Below are 22,375 nucleotides of genomic sequence, written 5' to 3'. Positions count from 1 at the left end.
AATTCTGACTAATTGAAACAAATTAGGGAAATGGTCTTCATGATATTCGAACATGTTTTTCCACAACTCAATCATGTTGCCCTAGGATACTTCTATTGTAGGATCACATTTGTTGTAAAGCTGTATTCAGCCAAGGCGCAGGCTTTGAAGAACATAGGTTACTCTGTGCAATCATTTTTGTTGGTAAATTGAATTTTTGCTTATATTCTTAAAAGAAAACACATAATATCCCTTTTTTGGGGGGTCTTTCCTTAATCAACTATAGATAATCAAGCACATCTTGTACTTTTGGTTGCTTTTCTCTCTTTCTCAGTTTCTGGTTCCATGTGCTATGGACAAGGTGCCAACTATTTCTGTCATTGGTTATTTTCCATTTTGACATTCATAAATTCGCTGCTTGTTACACCCTATTCAAGTTATTATATCCCTCAGTGAGACAATTAAAACAGACCACCTGGATAGTTTCGGCAAACAATGCAGTAAATCTGAATCAGAGATGATTATATTCAAACACTAAATCTACCTTAGCATAGCATGATTGAGATCACTGCCAAAATGGACGAACAAGACCTCATTTGACAAAATGTTTTTAACTTTTGTCTTTAAAAAATTTAATGAAAAACATATAGTGTGCACTGAGAACAAATTGTGGGAACTGCAAATAATTTGCATGACCTTCCCCCTTCTGTTGTGCGACTAATGGTTTTCATTTCTAGAAACCAGCAAAGAGGCAGCATCTTAGGAACCAGCATATTTGTGCCTGAAATCTGGTTTTTAAATTGTAAGTGTATGGACGTCAGATTCCAGTCATAACTCCTGACACAGACAAACCGACATGCACACAATTAAATACACACAAGTTTACAGTACACTGACCTCAATAATTTTGCTGTCTATAGGTGTATATGGATGCCAGATTCCACGATCATCCCTCCATTGCCAAATCACAGCATCTACAGTGCTTCCTGAACCTTTCCTCATCACACAGTCAATAGCAAAGATTCCATCACTGGGTAACTTTGGAAGCAGCTCTCTGCATCATAGACAATGCAAAATTGTAATAAACAAACACCAAATATAGAAGAACATTTTCAATAGCTCACTTGTGTAATCAGTTGCCAAATCTCATTTCATCATTATCAAGATACATAAATACAATGACAAATCAATACTAAAACTAGTGAATTTATTAGTTTCCCTGGATTCCATGCCAGGACTCATTACATAATCTATGAATTTAGACACCAATAAAAATGTACTTTTTTTTACAGCAAATATTTGATACCAACAATAAAACATGTAAATAACATGCAAATTAGTCAAATTTATCCACCTAATCAATTACTGTTATTATCAGTTGCAAATGTCTTTTTCGTTTTCCTAATTACTACATATATCAGGTCAGTGGTCCCCAACCACAGGTTGCCACTCAAATCAGGGTCATGAGGATGTTCTGGAGGGTCACCAGGATCTTTCATGAGGCTCAGAAAAACTACTTTTTTATGGTTGTGGACAAAAAGGGTTTGGAACCACTGGTTTAGGTATTAGATGTATCTTGACGTATTCTTTGTGAGCAAGTTATAATGGAGCATCCACTTAGATTAAAAGCGATACAATAATGTGAAATTTTTAATAATCCAAGAAGGGTCCCATGGAGTGTAGCATCATTTCTGTGTACCAAGCTAAAATTTAGCAACCATGCCTAACATATCTAACGGCAAATACTTTAAGCTGTAGCTGTTGCAGCCAAAATGGATGTAAGATCTGATTTCAAATCACTTTTCAATCAGGACCAACCAGATATCACCAAAAGTCTTCTGGTGACTACCCAATGTTGATATGGTTTTCCATTTATCAACAATAAAGGAATCTCATACTGTATGTCAGATTGGCACCATTTTCATTTAGTACCAAATAGACATGTTTTTGTTGTTGGGTTTAATGCCATTTTTCAGCACAAGATGGGCTATACATGGCGGCCAGTATTAATGGTATAGGAAGAACCTGGGAAAACCCCAGGAAAGAACCACCAACCCAAGAGAAGCTACTGGCAAGCTTTCTCACATACCCACATTGGCTGAACCCGAGACTCGAACCCACACAGAGGTGAGATGGCAGTGATCTGTAATAGTGAGCGCTTTAAACCACTTGGCCACTTGGGGGCCCCTCCAAATAGACATCATAAGTCTTCTGGTGGAGGGGCCCTGAGTGGCCGAGTGGTCTAAAGAACTCTCCGTTACGGATCACTGTCATCTCACCTCTGTCTGCGTGGGTTTGAGTCTCGGATTCGGCCAATGTGGATATGTGAGAAAGCTTGCCAGTAGCTTCTCGAGGGTCGGTGGTTCTTTACGGGGATTTTCCGGTTTCTTCCTCCACCATTAATACTGGCCGCCATGTATAGCCTATCGCGTGCTGAAAAATGGCGTTAAACCCTACAACAACAACAAAAATCTTCTGGTGGAAATCCAATGCTGATATGAATTTACATCTTGGAGGAATAACAATAAGGTTATCAAGATGGCTATTGTGGTGACCATATTAGACTACAGATAGACCCAATTTTTATTTAGTACCAACACTGTAAGGCTTCCACTGATAACCCCATGCTGATATGACACCTGTTCTTGATTACTAAAAATAAGATTTTCAAGATGGCTGCTGTGGCAGCATTACTGGTCATCAGATCAGCACCAATTTTATATAGGACCAATTCGACTTCATAAAAGTATTTTAGTGAAAACCCCATGCAGATACAACTATCCATCCAGGATGAGTTGTGGTAACAAGATTTTCAAGACTGCTATTGTTGTGGCCATACTGGATGTCTAAGCAGAACCATTTTCATTTATAACCAATTAGAAATCTTTTCATAAGATTTCAGTCTTAGAGTGTATAAGAGAACATGAAGCACTCACCCAATTAGGCACACAATTTCATACAACTCTTGCGGAGTTCTGGACACCAACTGCAATAAAAATAGAGATAATTTTTTCTGCTGTATGATATATATTTTTACAGAGGAAAATAATTTTTTTAAAATTTTATTTGGTATCTTTTGAACAAATATAAATGATAATAAGGGTTTCATGAATAAAAACAAGGCAAATTCTGAAATACATGTGAACTTTACACAAATCAATTAAACCTTTACTCACTGCATAACTGCATGTATGATGAATGCAGTGAGTGTTTAGGAATTTTCTTTTGAAAAAAAATTGATGGTTTTAAAGTTTAAAAAATAATAATCACAAATAACTATTCTTCAATCTATCTTTTCAAGGGCAAATATATAATGGCATACGGATAGAGTCATGCATGATATTCAGCATTATATGAAACATAAAACTGTATAGGATAAATATAATCTTCAGGCTTACTTGGACATAATAGTATGGCATTAAAATGAATATTATAACTAAATATTTTGAAATCCTAGCTATTCAATTTTACTTTAGAAGACTTTAACTCAAATGCTTTTGATCAAATGTGTTAATAGTTAACTTCTTCCATTTGTCATTTGTAAATTTTATGAACTGTGGAAAATGTCCATAGAAAAGATGGAAATGTACATATTTTGATGACTGGAATCATACTGATATGTTCCCACAAGGATATAATATTTATGACGATGCAATGTGAAACATTATAACATTATAATTCACTTCAGTGCCATAATATTACTAAATCAATGGAAGCCTAAAGATTAACATAGGAGCTATAATAGTAGTTGCTGTCAAGTTGTAACATAGCTCTGTTTAACTTGAATTTTTAGTAAGAAGAAGGAACTTATTTCACTTGAAATGACTTTATGAACATCTTACCTCTATATTCTGACTTGACTGTACTGAGGTTCCAACAAGTAGGTAACAGAGAGTATCAGCAATTTCTGAAAAACCAAACATAATTACCAAATCAATACGGTTGCTGTACATTTACAAAATGTCTATCATGAGGAAGTACTACAATTTAATAAATCACATTCCACAATAATATCACAACCAGTACTGTGTATGTGGCAAACTACCCATGCAAAAATATATTGTATAATATATAACAACAAAGAGACCCTCCTCTCGTTAACCATTCATTGTTTGTCCTAAATGTCTGACGTCTTCATCAATTTTACTATATAGGTAAATAACGTATCTCATTTCAAGTGTGTGTGTGTGATTTTGATTTTTAATGTAGCTTTAACAATTTTTCAGTCATATCACTACAATGTCTGCCATGTGGCAGTTTATAGTGATGTCTATCACTGGAGCATCATGCTGCAGACATGTAGCACGATGTCCCAGACAGCCATATTATCCCGACACCAGGCTGACCAGTCCTAACACTAACCTCTTAATGCTGAGTGCCAAGTGAGGTAGCTGCTAGTATTTTTAAATAAGTCTTTGGTACGACTCAGCCAGGGTTCGAACCCATGACCTCTTGCATCCGAGACAGATGCTCTAACAAATAGGCCACCGAAGTGGTCAAATAAATGAAGCTGCCAAACAATATTTATTCTCTTTTATATACAAATAGTAATATACACTCAAACATGCCACAAAACTTTTTTAAAATGATCTTGGTTGGTTGGTTTGATTTTAATTGCAACGTATTTAAAGAATGACTTTCAGGTAAGTACATGTACCTCTTTTCTTCCACATATTTACTGATACACGCTTTGCCTAAGCAGTAACCTGGCTGATTTCTATAATCTGTACAATAATCACAAATGTTCTTGTAATATCATCTACTCTGTATGACAGCCTGATCTGGACAGGAACTACACATGATCACATGACAGCCAACACATGATCCGCCATCACAAATGTCGATGTACTGGTACTCTGCCTAAGCCGGGCACAACAGCCAGATCTTGACAGAAACTACACATGATTGCTACAATTCGTACCGCCATCACAAATGTTAATGTACTGGTACTTTGCCTGAGCTGGGCACAACAGCCACATCTGGACAGAAACTACACATGATTGCTATAATTCGTACCACCATCACAAATGTCTCTGTACTGGTACCTTTTTCGTCCAAGCCATAAGACAGCTAGATCTGGACAGGAGCTACACATCATAGCTAACATTAATACCACCATCACAAATGACCCTGTACTAGTACTTACTTGATGTTAACAGTACAAAAGTCAGATCTTGACCAGAGCTAAATATAATTGCTAAAACCACTATCACAAAAGCACTAAGTTACTAACACCAAGCATTACAAGTGCAGACCTGCCAACCCTGACGAGTCTGTCTCAGTAAGGCAGTTGATTTTTTCCATAAGACTGACCAGTTTTCAGTAAAGTGTAACAAAATATCAATAACTGCTATTGTAAAGCTGGAAAACGTAATTAAAAGTTTGACGCATCGACGATAAACATTATGTTCATCTGAAAAGTTTGTAAAGTACGCGTACTTTATTTACCACAAGTACAGTTGCACAAACTCTAGTTCCAAGCCCTATGCAGCTCAATGGCTTGTTGCTATCTCTCAACTTTACATAATTCTTGGAAATTCGTTTCCATTTCATGACGAAGGCAATCATATTTCCCGCCACGAGACATACTCAAATTGGCATGTAATGTCCAATAAACGTAACTGTGTCCTTTCCAGCTTTAATTAACAAGAATCTAAATACTCCTTTTCATTCTTCTGTGTTGATTATTAACACTTTTCAAGAAGCTTATTTTCCCTTTCGTCTTAATGCATCAATTTCTGGACACCATTTTTAACAATTCTATAATCAACAGTTTGATCTTGCAGATGCTTCACATGAACAAATAGGTGCAGTTTCAAGCATCAGGGGGGCTGCTGTAACATTAGTCTTGTTCCCTGACTAATTTCACTAATTATAAGATGAAACAGCGATTGAAATAAAACACGGAGCCGTAAGTCCGTATTTTAAAGGTAATTTTCGTAAGACTTATGGCAAAATCGTAAGAGTTGGCAGGTCTGCAAGTGCCAGATATATAATGGAAATGCACATGATAGATATAATTCATGTCACCATCACACATTTCCCTGTACTGATACTCTGCCTAAGCAGTACACAGGTCAAATCTGGGCATGATAACTACATCTAGAATTACACATGATAACTACATCTGGAATTACTATCACATCTGTACACAAGTTCTTTCTGTGGCAAATACAATTAGTACTGATTTTAAGCAGACCCGTATTGATACTTACTTGGCAATGGCCAGATTGGATTGAGACTATGAAAGATTGCTAACACCGCAATGTCCATATACCAATACTTACTTTGCCTGAGGAGAACAACAGCCAGATCGGGACAGGAACTACACATGATTGCTAACATCCGTATCACCATCACAAACGTTCCTGTACTGATTACAGGTGGGCTCACTACCAGCTGTACAGAGGAAGAAACAGCATTAAGCATTGCACTAATAAATATATGTACACTGACCAAGGAATTTTTACACACTTAACCCTTTCATAACTAAGTAACTTTGGGGGCATAGAGTCCTCAACACTAAGTAACTTTGGAGTTGTAAAGCAAAATGACTTGTGGATTTTGAAATAACATAACTTTGCCAATTGTAAAGATATCTGGCTGGATTAGGTGTCAAAATCAAGGTTAAAAATCAAATTTTATGACTAATTGACTAAAATGTGCAAACCTATTACAACTGTTAAAATACAGGTGCAAACAGGTAACACAACAGGTAAAATACAAGTAATTATTTATTTACTTCTTAGAAAACTTAGAAAGTTCCCAAAATTTGTTCAATTGACCCTAGATGTACTCATGAATAATTCCAGTAGCAACACAAGTCTTTCTTTCAGGTATATGACAGGTAGAAATTAAAATTCCATAAAATGCCTTGATTTCTCCAAGGTGAGATCGGTCCACACACTTGTATCGCCTCTGGCACGTCTGATCGTCACAACGAATTCGTTAGATGGACAATGTTTCCAAAAACTTCATCTGAATAGAATATTTGAAAATATTCCAAAGCTCTCCTGGAGCCATCTAACACTCGGGTAGGTTCAACTCTCTCAGAAAACTGAAACAAATCTCTCTGGTTTTCCAACTTTGTCCAAACAAAATTATGTGGAGCGTACACTTCCTATGGTTCAAAACCTTCAAAGTCCTCTTCATCGTCATCACTTGTCACCCACAAGTGCATTCCATTGCCTCTCCAGACGCCTTCTCTCATTTTCATCCAACTTTGCTAGGTCGAAATTGGTAAAATCCTCTGATAATTCAAAATCTAACACTTTACTCACTTTCTTCGAACTCTGCCATTTTGTATACAAATTTCACCATTCGGAAAACTCGTTAAAAGTGCCTACTTTGTTCGATATTTCTAGCTGTATACAAGCTAAACTCACAAGATAATCTAAATATAATATCTACATTACAAATAGGAAGTTATTAGAGGTATCCCAAAATTTATATAGTCGGGTACTATAACGTTAGAGAAGAACACTGCCCCAGACCGGTAAAGCGGTCCATAGTGTTTACGGACTTACTTCCCCTGGACCGGGAAAACCGGTCCATAGTGATGAAAGGGTTAAGCATCTATGGATAACAATGTTAATTATTTTCTACAATGTATCCTAATCACTGATGGGGAAACATTTGCCAGTTTCAATCATAAAACTTTGATTACAATAACAAAATCTGGCAAGTTGGACAATAAGGTTTTAGAGATTTTTAAACTCACGCTGTGATTAATGTACAACTCAATAAAACAATGTAGGTATAAAACCGATGCATGTAATTCCAAAGATTTTCTGAAATAATAAGCACGCTAATAAAAATAAAATGTAAACACCCATATTACATACACTGTAGGGTGGTCTTTTTAAAAAGAAGAAGAAAACAAAAGGAGTCCTGGGCCTGCATGTAAATTCTACAAACAAAGCATTGTTTTAAAATGTGTGACCTTTGATCATAAAGTCAAAAAATGAGTGTGTTGCTGACTTAAATGCCTCGGCTTCATAACGATATATCCTAAGCATAAACAAAATTCATCAAGGGTTTTAGAAAAAATATACAAATAAAAAAAATTCAACCAAAATTCATTATCTTCTATGATGTCATACGTGTAAGGATATGCAATGTATAGCATCAGCTTTATAACGTCTCATGCCAAGTAGGATGTGAATCTATCAAAGGGTTCAGGAAATAACTGACAAATTAGAAACCTTAACCAAACCCTCAAAAAACTGATGATACCACCAAGGATGCTGCAACAAGTAAAGCAGCAGTTTATCTGGCAAAATGAAATAGCAATAATTTTGGATCTCTGATTCCTGAAATCAAGGGTAACCCAAAAATTCCCGAAACTTATGTTGCTGTGGGATTTCTCCAGAGAAATATTTTGCTAAACTCACCAGCTGTTGAATGCTGGTCAGAAGACCATGGACAGAAATCTCCTTTAGTGTCCGTTGGTCTGCCTGAAAATTGTCCACCAGACGTGAGAAACACAGGCAGCAGCTCTCCACTGACTTCTTGTCCTGGAATATCAGAATAAAAGGTAATTCACTGAAGCTGATAAAATGTTGCCAGTGATGTGACTTTCATAAATGGTGAGGAACAAAATAAATCTATCACGAATTGATGTATATCTGACAGAAGTAACTGCCATGACTATTTACCCCTGATACGATGGCAAAAGGACAACTGTGACATCTGTTTACAAAGAAAACACTGACTATTTTTAAAAACAGCAACATAAGTCCATTCTGTGGTAAATATAATAAATACTGATTTCAAGAACACACAAACACACACATCTAGTTCATATAGCCATGGTGATTATTTGTGTTTAAGTAGTTTTCATGGACTTCAACAAAGTTTTCAAGCAGTGATTTTTCTTACTAAAAGTGGATTTTTCTATACGGTACTTTATACAACATTGAATAAATATGTACCAAAGAAAATGAAAGAACACATAATGACTTAGCATGCCTCTACACCGAAAGGGTTAATACTCAATCCACAAAACTACCCACGTCATGTGTCACTTGATCCAGCCCACATTGTATCATTTAATTATTTATTAATTTGGAAAATACTTCAATAACAAAGGTTTACAATTTGAAAAAGTGAATATTTGATTCTGTTTTAATGTTTTGTATTCTGTGTTGAAAATTCCAAGAATTTTGGGGAAAATTCAAGTTGTCAACAAAACCTTTCAAATACATATCGGGTCAAAGCTAATATCAATTATGTAATACCTGCCAATATAACACTGCTACATTCTTCTAGAATGCTAGTCCCGACTTCAAGCTAAATATTCCCTCCTTTAAATGGTAATTGTTTAAAGACCAGAATTAAAAAAACAAACAACAATAGCTTTCTGTCAGAACATTCATAGTGCTCAGAATGTGACAAATTCTGAGTAACTTCCTCCAAAGCAGTAAATCAGAGTAGTTTAAGACTTCCAAGAAGAGAGGAGGAGTAAGTGGCCAACTTTATGTCCGAGACACACTATGACCAACATGTTATCTGTAGTAAAGAATGACACATTAATGTCTTATGAGGCTGAATCACCTTTTGACATGCTAGAAAAACAATCTGCCCTTTTAATTTGTTGATGTGCAGATATGCTCCCTTAGGCTCTCTGTTCTGAGAAGTTCCAGAGTTTGAATTGGAAATATTGACAGAAACCTGATTTTCCCACCAGCTCTGGAAGACTGGGGCACTTGTGAGGTCTCCAGTTTATGAGAAGCAAGAACTGGAGGGACTGTATATAAAATCTGCACTGCTGCAATCAATGTCTCCAGGAGAGAGCGGTAACAATAAGCAGACACTGATGTCTTTCTTTACGAGCACTTAACTGTGTGAATTCTGTCTGGGGGTACAGACTCCACTGACAGATCAAAAAATTCATCTGCACATAAACAAAATTATGAAGAGAAGATTCAACGTCTGATTGCAGATTTGGCCAAGTTGAGTCGTGGTCTAAAACAGAGAATGATTCTTCAGAAGGGTATGTCTGATGGCAAGTTTTGCAGGATGGGAATCCCCAATGGCCTTAATTGAGCCACTATTACACCTATCATTGGTGGGGGCTCTGGAAGCAGAAATTAGGAGAAAGAAAAAAAGCCTGAAATTGAGAGGTTGACTGTCCCTGACCAAACTGCAGAAATTCTCTGCAGACTAGTAAGATAGAAATGTGAAGATAAGCATTCTGAGATCTGTGGAAAGTGCCATTCCTGACAAAGGCAGTGGTCTCTATCTTGATCTGCTCTTCCTGAGAGAATTTCAAAGTTGAAATATTGATAATGCATTAACACACCTCTCCTTTGAAGCCAAGATTGGGTTGGGGTTGGTGTGGGTGTTAAAATAATAAAATCTTGGGAAACACATGAATCTAAGGCAGTGAGCTTAAGGGGCCAAATGGGTGATTGAAGCCAATAACTTGGGAGAAACTAGATGTCAAAATATAAAAGAGGGGAGAGACCACCTCTTCTGCTGTCTGGCAGTATGTTGTTCTCAACAAAACTTGAACTATCACTGAATGTGGGAACAAAGCAACAGGTCTGAATAAATAAGTGCCTCAGAAAGTCTCTCCAAACCATTCAAGACCCATTGTCCAGTGCTCAACAATGTACACCAGTAATCCGTTACTAATGCTTGATGTCTGGGGACCAAGCTGAGATTAGTTTGGCAATGATGATCTAATAAAAGAGTCTCTTTTCCGGGAACCCTCAAGATCAATGAACAAAATTTCTTATGATCAAAAGTCAGGTCTATTCACGCAAAATCAATGCTATTACCTTTGAAAAGGCTTGATTTACCAGCAAGTGCAAAAGTTTTCTCCCTGACAGAAACTGAAAATTTCAGAGCAAGTGTCAGTGATCCTGTAGCTTTCAAGTTCAGAACTATGGAATTGGTTACTGATCCCTCCTGGAAATGGGGGAATCATCCTGAGATGACAAGAAGGAAGTGGGACCATTCTTTCTTTATCTGTAATATGGTGACTTTACACCATGTCCCACACTGTGTTTTCCCAAAAACAAATTAGTCAACCATTAGTATGCACACATGCAGTGCATAATAAAGAGGTGGGGTGCATGTCCCATATTACCCACAATTTGTTGCATTACACAGGCTGAAAGATAATTTTTTAAATGAAAAAGGTGATGTGAAATAGAACCAAAATTAGGTAGGATATACTTATCACAACACCAGTTATAAGAAAAGATGGGACCCACAAAAAACAAATGCAAGGACTATAGATTAAATAATCAGACCCAATTAAGACCAATTAGGATAGTTTGGACAAAAGAAAACAACCATGAAGACAACAATCATAGAGCATCCAGACACATGTATGCAAAACTTACTGGGTTCATTTTTTTAAAGAAAAGAAATTTATTATGGTCACCTAATGTCAAGCCTGATCTTGGGACTAGCATCCTGGAATAAGCAATATAATTGTAGCAGGTAAATATATTACTGCTAGCATCCTGGAATAAGCAATGTAATTGTAGCAGGTAAATATATTACTGCTAGCATCCTGGAATAAGCAATGTAACTGTAGCAGGTAAATATATTACTGCTAGCATCCTGGAATAAGCAACGTAATTGTAGCAGATAAATATATTACTGCTAGCATCCTGGAATAAGCAATGTAATTGTAGCAGATAAATATATTACTGTGATAAACTAAAAAATATTTCAAGATTATAAAAGCTATGACATTTGTTGTTCAATATTTCATGAGGTTCCTTTTCTTTCAAATGACAAATTCACAAAGTCTGAACCAAAATTATGCATTTTTTACCAACCCCAAAAACCTGATTTGTACAAATTAAAAGTGATTCCCATTATGTAAACATCCATTATCTAAATCTTAGTTCAAATATACTATGTCCCAAATATATGCATAGACTAATTATCCAAATGCAAAAAAAAAAAAAAAATACCCACAAAATTCTTTGTCTAAGTAATTAAAGTGCAACAAATAAAAATGCTAGACCAAAAAAGCAACTGTGATATGTGTATGGAAGCAATCGCTGATGTAGGGTATATATTTAATCAAAATATTGATAACACTGATGGTTTGGATGATTGACGTGATGCTAATTTATACAAGATTAGATAGACGAACCTTTTAGCTATCACAAAACGATTGATCTAAATAACACGCATAAGATTATAAAAAACTGCCTTTTCTTAATGTAAGAAGAGAATTTATAGTAACATTTGATGAATTATTGCTGTGATTTCATTTTAAATTTTCTACAAATGTTTTAAAGAATACCATCAGTAAACAATATACAATGAAGATAATTTGCATTGCCTCCTCCCACCCCCCCACCCCGAAATGCCAGTGACCTATACTTTGTTACTTAATATTTTGTAAAACCATAAAGTCTGTAATTAATAATATTAATACAAACTATATTAAGTAAAGTGAATAGATACTATGCCACAAGGCCTGGAGGTGACTAAAATACCTCCAAATAAAAAAAATAAAAATGAAAACTACTTGCATGCCAGTGAAATGGGGTAAAACCTTTCTAATTAGTCTACCTGATGGGTGAGGCGAGCACTAATCAATGGTAACAAGTCCCTAATGTAGTGAAACTCATCTGCAGACATGTTCTGAACACAGTTGGCTGTGATGGCCAGGGCACAACGTTGGGCAATAATGCTGAAGAAGTCCAGGAACATAAGGCATGCTGCTATTCCACCCTGCAAATAATCAAAAGTACATTAAATTCTCCTCAAGATACAACTAGGCATCATTGAATTGTAGACAAAAATTATGGAAGTGTGTGAAGAGACTTTCCACTAATACTCAATTGCAATAACAGAAATCTCTAGTATTACAAACAATTTAAGTCTTCCATTCTCATTGTCATTAATATGCTAAAACAACCAAAAAAAAAGTAAAGGTATAAGGATCTGGCAGACTGTTTTCAAAATTATGTTGGTGAAATAAGATTGCTAAATTAAAAAACAAAAAACAAAACAACAACAACAAAACCCCTCAAAACCCCCACCTGAGTACTTCAAAGGAATGTTTTATGCCATCCTGTGTTAAATAGATGTCCATGTAAGTACCAGTAAAGCATGGCCGACTCTTGGAAATGTTGATGACTGGGTCAAAATGTCACATTATGCTGTCTTGAATTAAATTTGCCATGTTTACTTTGCAGAAACCAATATTTTCTTAGTTACCATCAGACCCAAAATCCAATGTTTTCTTCATTACTCTAAGTGCAAGCCATTCACAAGATCTGACAAGAAAGTTATTCATAAACAAAAGTTACTCAGCAAAACCCACCTTCTTCAGAATTACAATAATTCTGACGATAGACTTTTAGGCCCCAAAATCAACAGGTTTCTTCCGAACCTATGTGCAAGTCCTCACAAACTTTTTTTAAATACTTTTCAGCCAGTTACCTTAACTTCTCATCTGAAAATCAATCAGATTCTCCCTTACTCCAACTGCAAGCCTGCACAAAACGTTAAGTATTTGTATGTGATAATGAATTAGCATTATTGTGTAGAAATCCATTAATCTTTTCTCAGTCACAGTGACCTAAGACCCGTTGGCCCCAAAGTAGCACATGATACTGCTGCTAGCCCATTAGTTTGATACAGCTAATTTCACAGTAGACTGGGGCAATAATCTGTACCTATTCCAGCAGCCAGTCGGATTTGTAAGCATAACTAGTAAATTTTGATACTCTATGATATTAAAATAAATAAAAAAATAGTGAATTTTTTTTATGATGTCCATTGAAATAAGAAGTCTGAGTTCAATACATGCGTATAAGTCAAGTAAAAAAAACTCTTCTATATCTATGCAATGTCTGTGATGCATTACTTCAGATTCTGAATTGCAACAACTGGATGTCTTGAAGCCACCAGAGGTTAACAAGAGTCCCTTGAAGAGACTGACACTCAAGTGAAAAGATTTTGAAGGAATTCAAGAACATTTTGTCCTTGTAACTGTCAAATGTTGAAACCATCTCTGATATTCTTTGGCAATAACAAGATGTTCAAATTATCTGCTGCAGTTTACATATAGGATGTCAGATCGTAAAGATTTTCAAATTAGCTGCTGCAGTTTACATATAGGATGTCAGATCGTAAAGATTTTCAGATCAGCTGCTGCAGTGTACATATAGGATGTCAGATCGTAAAGATTTTCAAATTAGCTTCTGCAGTGTACATATAGGATGTCAGATTGGAAAGATTTTCAAATCAGCTGCTGCAGTGTACATATAGGATGTCATATCGGAAAGATTTTCATTTAAAGATCAACAAGTGATATCAAAAATTGATTGGTTAAACCCCATATCGACACAGCCTACCATCTGAAGAGGAGAAGAGATAACAATATTTTCAAGAGATGATATACCATTCAGAAGGAGAAGTTTAAGATTTTCAAGATGGCTGGTGTGGTGGTCATACTGGATATCAGATTGGCACAATTCTCGTTCAAGACCAACTGGACATCATAATAACTCTGCTGCTAAAAACACCACATCAACATGACTTTCTGTTCAAGCTTACTTGTCATAAGATATTTATGATAGCTACCATGGCCGCCATATTGGATTTCACATTGGCAACATTTTCAATTAGGATAAACAAGACATCATAAGAAGTCTTGCAGTGAAAACCCCATGTTGATGTGACCATCCATTCAAGAAGAGAGCTAAAACGAGATTTTAAATAAGCTCTTGTGGCTAATTTGTATGTCCAAGTAGCACCATTATCATTTAGGACCAAGCAGACCATGGGATGAATATGTGTCAAGTTTCAAGGCAATCATCCAACTAAGGAGGAGTGGCAATAAAAAACTCTTACTAACAGATGGATAGATGATGAATGATGGACAACAGACCATCTCATAATCCCTAAAAACACAAAACAAACATAGCAAAGCAACAACAACAAAAAACTTTTCAAAAGGAATACAACAGTATAAAACAAGTAAAAATAGTTGGGTTCCAAATTTGCTTTAAATGCAAAAACGGGTTACATGATAAGACCATGACAACAGAAATGCCGCCAGGATTTTTTTTAAAGGCTGGACCCACCCACCCACAACTGTAACCAAAACAAGAGAGCAGTAGAAAATAAGAAGGCGGAGGTGGTGGTTTCAAACCATCAAAGTTCAGTATTTACCTAACACTGAAATATCCATCTCTTTATCTTCCTGCTCCACTGTTAAGGCTCTCATGAAATCAAATTCTAGATATACTAATCTTCTGATTGTTTCTGAGCTTAATTTATTCCTTATCTAAACATGTATATTGTTTCGCTCTGGGAACCCCATCTAAAGCAGCAAATGCACAGCTAGCTTAGCCATCATGAACAAGTTGGGAAACTGTAATGCATGACTATGTACTATTATCCACACCTCATAGGACTTGTCTCTTGGATATCTCTGCTCTAAAATAAAATTTAACTTTTGTTAATCAATACTTTGCCAGATTTCTTATCTGTTCCATAATGCTTTATTAAGGTTTTAAGTCCTTCAATGCCACAGTTGAGGTATTTTATTCAAATAAATATCCTCAATTTTTAATTTCTTTTCAAATGCTTATTTTTTCAATTTATCTTAACTACACATTTTTGTAGCACAAGACCCCTCAGTGCTGAATTGTTTGTGATAAGAAATTTACACTCCACTATCAAACTGCCTGTATTTTAATTAGGCTTTGTATTATCCATTTCTACACTTAATTTCAAAATAATGCTGAACGGGGGGGTTGACAAGCATGCAGTCTGTTTTTGTCCATCCAGCATGTACATCGGACTTGTATTCAACATAATATTTAGGTTCAAAATCACTGTAACACTTTCCCAGCCCAATAATCCGATCTACTTCAAAACTTTTAAAATCATTGTCATTATCACTCTCATCAGCCAGTATCTGCTAAACTAAATCATCAACTGTTGATGAACCATGTTGTGAGTCAACCATTTGGGGTTTCTACATAGCCAATATTTTAAATAAGCATTGGTCAAATTTTCATGATAAATGCAAGGTTACAACAATGACAGAATGTTTGTTCTACGGGACAATGTACCAAATAAAGTTTAGTTCTAAAACCATTCATATCCACCTGAAGTAATCAGTTGTGTAAACAGTTACCTAGCTGAAAACAATGTCCCAACATGCACTACAAGACCTCTACCAGTGGTGTGACTTATTTTAAGACAAGCACTTTAAGGGTTAGTGGTTACAAAAAACCTTGTATACAACACCAATTTTTATATGTGTGACTTTGAACTAATTTGAATGCATCACTGCTTTCCAAGTATGCAAATCTGTACAAATTCTGTGCAATTTGCACACTCACATGCCCTGCTCAGCTGCATTCTGCTAATATGGATCAAACTGATCCAGTTTCAGCTTTTCTTTAACTTCCCTGTTTCACTAAATAAATAACTTTACCAAGGGTTGATATTCACATCTACCTGCATTTACCATCGAGTCATTCACAACATTTTGTCTTATCATATGACAGTGGCTGGAAACATCTGTTGAAAAAGGTATTATGTTTCTTCATCTGATGAAAATGAATAATTTGAAGCAATAGTTTTTAAACCCCCCCCCGCACAAAGTGTCTCAGATTTAGTGAATGTGATCAAAGTGTTACTGTAGACTGGGAACCTGAAATTGTAATATCTGAAGGTACGGGTATACTGGGAACCTGACATTGTAGTATATGAAGGTACGGGTAGACTGGGAACCTGACATTGTAGTATATGAAGGTACGAGTAGACTGGGAACCTGACATTGTAATATCTGAAGGTACGGGTAGACTGGGAACCTGACATTGTTAAATCAATGGACTTGTTACACAGTCGGCACAATGTGTGAGTTACTTTTATCCTTTCTAATCCATGACTTAAATATATCATCAGTCAGCCAAGCATGACCTGAATACAAATGAATTCCTCAATATGTACCATTTGCAACAGTGATATTTACTTAAATTTCATGTCTTTATCCCCAAAATCTGAGTGACTGATTGTTAAATATTTTTATTTCCTTTAGAAAGCTTATCTTATACAGAACAAAGTTATAACCCTGCATTAATCCAACAACATATTTCAAAAAGCCTAAACAGCTTAAGTGGATTTGGTTAATATCCATCACCTGAAAAAGATTTAACTAGAAAAGGGTTGACTTAAATTTTGACAAAAAGCTCTTCAAAAGTATATACCATTGTAAAAGAGACTGAGACTGAATTGTCTGAAAATGTACTTGTGTCTGCTTGTAATCTGATAAACTAGTTTATCTCTTAACCCATTTTATTCTGAATACGACTGCGGTCGTAATACCTCATTCTATCCTAATACGCCTGCGGTCATAGTATCCCATTTTATTCGGAATACGACTATGTTTGTACTCTACTATGTATGTATGTAGCATCTCTAGAAACACGTGTTATACATCACAAATATGTGTGTACTTCTTCACCTACACAGGAAATGGTTAAAGCAGGCATGTGCAGTGACATTTTTTTAAAAAATGCGAAATTGTTGACTTGAAAATCGATCGATAAAATGATGGACGACAACTCTGATGTAAACATGGATGTTGATAGCAAGGGTAGCGACACTGAAGTTGACGATTTGGATGATTCCGATGATAATATTGACTTAAATGATGGGTTAGAATTTAATAAAGTTGATGAAAGAGATGATGCATGGCTTCATGCACTTTTCGACAGCGATTCGGAGAATGAAGCTGATTTTGAAAGCTTTCAAGAAAAATGAGTCCGGGATGATTTTTCACTTCGGTTGCAGCCAAGATTTAAATTGATAGAAGGAGCAACACCCAGGAGAAGCCGATGCAAAACATTATTTTGAGTTACTCTGGGATGATTTAATCTGGAAAAAAACTTGCTGATGAAACAAATTATGTTGAAAGATTTCTAGGATTAATTTGTGACAAGTTTTCATGAGAAACTGCATGCTGAAGTACATGTTCCAGAATGTGAAGTAAACAAATTGTTCCTTGTGTCATGTTGTCCAATTTTAGTAAAATTATTATAACTTTTGAACTAACAGTGCTAGAAACTTCAAGTTGGACCAAAATACTAGATACTGAATTATCTTTATTTTATTCGCATAATATTAGAGCATTTCATTAATTTTCATGGACAAAAGATTCACTGAACATCTTGGTAAGTTTTTTTTCTTGTTTTTTTTTCTTTCAAGTCATATTTCAAAATACAGTTGTGAGCATGTACATTGGTAAATGATAGCAAAACGTATATCACTGTGTTGCAAATTTTATTACCTTTTCAGAGATATATAGTTTTATATACTTTATAAAAGAAATAACATTGTTACAACATTTTTAGTAAACATGGTGAAGGTAGTCACAATTTCATCAGCTGCTGCTGTATGATGCTCCGTTTTACCACAATGTATTTAGAATTACTTCTCAGGAATCAGGCACTGCAGTTGAAATTGGTAAACAGGATAAAATGGGTTAAACTTGCCAAGATCACGCATCGCAGGCATGTTGGCTTGTTGTGATGCTAGACTGGTCTTCAGCTCTTCTACATAGGAAAAGATACCGATATGGAGGTATCTGTTGACTAACCAGTCTAACAGACAAATCTAATCGACCAAGTGCTTGGACTGATCATGCAAATATGTTATGGCAAACACTCAAATGATCCATAATGCAACCTCTGAAATTTATGGTACCACAGGAACTTGAAAACTTTAATTCATGATCAGTTCAATTACGATTTAAGTATGTATTTTTTTCTGTCATCAAGTGTGACTGAAAAATTCCGTTATTTCCAGGCTTTCATCAATATTTGTGAAATTCAAGGACATTCCCCTCTTAGGAAAATATATATAATTTCTCTCATCTTTCCAGTATTTCCCAGTAGCATGGAAACCCTGGGTTATGGACAAGACCAAAAGCATTTTCAGGTTACTGGTTCTGTGGGCCTCCAGGATTTCTTGTAGGGAGTTTTACATGCTGCCGCCAAATCAACAGGATTCTTCATTTCATCCCAAGTGCAGGTCATCCACAATGAAGGTCAAGGTCAGTATTGTCAAACTAACATTACTGTGCAAAATTCACTTTTCTTCTGTTAGTCTCAATGACCTTGACCCAGAATCAATGGACTTCTCCCTTACCAAGTGCAAGCAAACCACATATTTAGTCAGGTCTGTGATGTAGAACTGATATTATGTGGAAACCAGATCTGTGTTGTTGTTGTTGTTCTAGGGTTTAACGCCATTTTTCAGCACAAGATAGGCTATACATGGCGGCCAGTATAACTGGTGGAGGAAGAACCCTGGAAAACCCAGGGAAGAACCACCGACCCAAGAGAAGCTAGCAGCAGGCTTTCCCATGTACCCACGCTAGCCGAACCTTGGACTCGAACCCACGCAGACAGAGGTGAGATGGCAGTGATCCGGAACGGTGAGTGCTTTAGACCACTTGGCCACTCGGGGCCCCCCAGATCTGTGATGTAGAACTAATTTTATTATGTGGAAACCAGGTATGTGATGTAGAACTAATTTTAATATGTGGAAACCAGGTCTGTGATGTAGAATTAATTTTAATATGTGGAAACCAGGTCTGTGACGTAAAACTAATTTTAATATGTGGAAACCAGGTCTGTGATGTAGAATTAATTTTAATATGTGGAAACCATTTTTTTCCTTCATTCAATGACCTTGACCATTTTTTTAAACGATGAAATTCACAGGCATCTTCCTTACCCTAAGTGCAAGTCATTAACAAGTTTGGTAATGGAAACAAAATAAGGTAAGACATACAATGTTATGACATAACATGCTCCTTCCTCGGACAGAAACAAATGTAATAACTAACGCTGGATGAAATGTGGATTACTTATGTTAACAGCTCATCAGAACATGAAAACAATTATTTAGTGAACTCAACCTACTTGATATTTATAAGTAGAATATTTTCTTTTCATTCTTGACAATTAAAACTTATCCCATCTCTTCAGAAACTATCACACAAGCCAAAGTTTACCAAAAAGGACATTTACCAAAAAGGACACTTAACTTTGACATTTCTTACAATGTATGGTCATGTCACCCAAATCTTGAAGCCTACATTTTTGAAGTCAGAGGTCTAAAGACTACGTAATATAAAGAATCTATCCAGGGAAACAGGCAGTTATGACAGAATACTGATGCTTTAAGATTTGAGATCATATGACTAAGCAATGCTGCATGGAAGAGTTGACTATTCATAAATACTTGTAGATAGTCTTGTTTAAATAGTATATCAGGTGCTATTTCTGAGAAGATAAATATTACACTTAATGGTATCAGGAAGGCCATGTATAATATGTTGCATGAACTTGATAGCTCATGTTCAAAGCAACTAAACCATGCCAATACAGTGTAGTTTCAGCGAAAGTTCCACGTTTTTTTTAATATGGAGAATGCTATCTAACTTTCCACCTAATCATAACTGCTACATACTTCAAATGGGGTAAGAAAGGTCAGGGACAAATACACTGCAGGCAGTTCTAGGTAGGATCCACGAGCCTTTCAGCACACTAAAGACTCAGCCACCACATGAAAATGTGACCCCATTATATTCATAAATAGGTATCAGACAATATTTGACTCTTAAATAAGAAATGCAAACAACTTTATTTGTATCAAACACTTGTGTTCATTATTTAACAAATTCTAAGATGTAATGCTGGTTTCCACTCACAAAAAATTGTTTCGCATGCATCCTCCTTTCATGACCTGGATGAAATATTTCATGCAGCCAGCATGAATAACGAAGCCATATAAAACAGGGACTAGGTCTTAATATCTAAATAAAAGCAAACATACAGGTTATGCTAGTCAAGCGAAACACAAAGAAATGTTATGTACATATGTATGCTCTTTTTGAATGACTAGTGGATGTAGACAGAAATTTTGCAGTTCTGTAGTACTTACAGCTTGAAGTATGGCTTTACTGTGACGTCTAGATAACATCTCCAGGGCAGTCAGGGCCTGTTCTGCCACATCCATACATTGGATTACTTGCAGCTGAAAATTATACATATTACAGAGAATAATTTACTGCTGATACAGAAATGTAAAGAATGAGTCAATCCTACCTATTTCAACAATGAAGAATGTCAAGTAGGCCAGAAACAATAACTCCATATCAACAGTGCTGCCTGCTATTCCAGTCTCAGGTCTATGTTACATTTGAATGACAAATTCTCTTTCATAGTATCATTCATTTGGACTTTAAATTAGGTTACAAACAAGACGGGGGCATTTTCAATTCAAATGTAAATTTTCTGCCTCCTGAATTCATCCAAGATGGCAGTCACCTGATGCAGAGTCAGAAATAACTGAAAATGTTGGCAATTTTGATCTTGTAAATATAAATGGTGAGGAACATTTACAACAAGACTGGAGTGATATTGTTGACAATAGAGATGAAAACTTGTATACAAGGCACCTACATTCAGACTTGCCACCTTGAGTGGAATGAAATCAGTATTCCAAAAAATCAAATCAGGATTTGGAGCAAAAACAAAAAAGCAGGATCCGTTTTGTGACAATATATTTACAAAAACTTCACAAAGAAATTGATATCTGCTGTCTTATGCTATTTACTTAATGTGAAAAACATGCTACAGTCATACCATGATAATCTATCATTTTTTTCATTTTCATCTTTTATGCTGATATCTGGTGTTAATTCAATTAACACACTAAATACCAGTATAAAAGATGAAAGTGGGAAATTTTCGTGTATTGCTCACAGAATTTTTGCATCAGTTTTGCTCTATTTAAGGTATTTGGAGGGGGAGGCATTAAGAAAAAGAATCAGGATTTTGGGAATATATATATAAATTTAAGATAATCCCAAGCAAATAAGGATAATTGGCAGGTTTGTGAATTTCTCCATTGCACTTAGTCTCAGTTGGTTCGTAATATTCACACATTTGCAAATGTGGAGGCCAAACATGTGTATTTAAAGGATCTGGAACACCTGTTGTTGCTTCCATGTTTTTGGAAAGACAAAAGAACCGTCCACTACCTGTCATCTTTCCATGCACGTGTTGCTTTCCTGACTACCACAAAAATAGTATATTTCTGGCAATGACTTTAACGCCCGCATGTGCAGGTCAATGATGTGTTGGCCAAAGAAATGTCCTGTACTTTTGTTAAATGAATCTGGTACAAAGAAAGTCAAAACCTGTGTCAATTAATATTTATTTTCATAAAAAAGAACATAAAACCTTCTATATTTAAGTTTTCAAAGACCTGCAGAACCACTTTACACACCAGTGACTTCCCCTAAAATGTGTACAACACTGCTTGTACTGAAGCCATGATTTGCAAGACCACCCCAATGGATCAAAACCAGACATATATT

At 35.8% G+C, this 22,375-nt stretch overlaps 1 protein-coding gene across 3 annotated transcripts in view; it reads right to left on the bottom strand.

Annotated features, from left to right (window-relative positions):
* Positions 1-22,375, bottom strand: part of LOC149798521 (E3 ubiquitin-protein ligase TRIP12-like) — a 165,863-nt gene that overhangs the window by 110,205 nt on the left and 33,283 nt on the right. For all 3 annotated transcript variants that reach the window (XM_089957328.1, XM_089957327.1, XM_089957329.1), the window contains exons 9-15: positions 20,935-21,027; positions 12,526-12,687; positions 8,373-8,495; positions 6,267-6,378; positions 3,822-3,886; positions 2,916-2,965; positions 877-1,033 (exon numbers count right to left, since the gene is read on the bottom strand). In XM_089957328.1, the coding sequence (XP_089813454.1) occupies positions 877-1,033; positions 2,916-2,965; positions 3,822-3,886; positions 6,267-6,378; positions 8,373-8,495; positions 12,526-12,687; positions 20,935-21,027 (762 nt within the window). The remainder of the gene's footprint in view (positions 1-876; positions 1,034-2,915; positions 2,966-3,821; positions 3,887-6,266; positions 6,379-8,372; positions 8,496-12,525; positions 12,688-20,934; positions 21,028-22,375) is intronic.

Source organism: Sinohyriopsis cumingii, chromosome 5 (assembly GCF_028554795.1).
Source record: "Sinohyriopsis cumingii isolate HCF-2022 chromosome 5, ASM2855479v2, whole genome shotgun sequence".
Classification (NCBI taxonomy): Eukaryota; Metazoa; Mollusca; class Bivalvia; order Unionida; family Unionidae; genus Sinohyriopsis; species Sinohyriopsis cumingii.
This window is presented reverse-complemented; position numbering and strand designations above follow the sequence as displayed.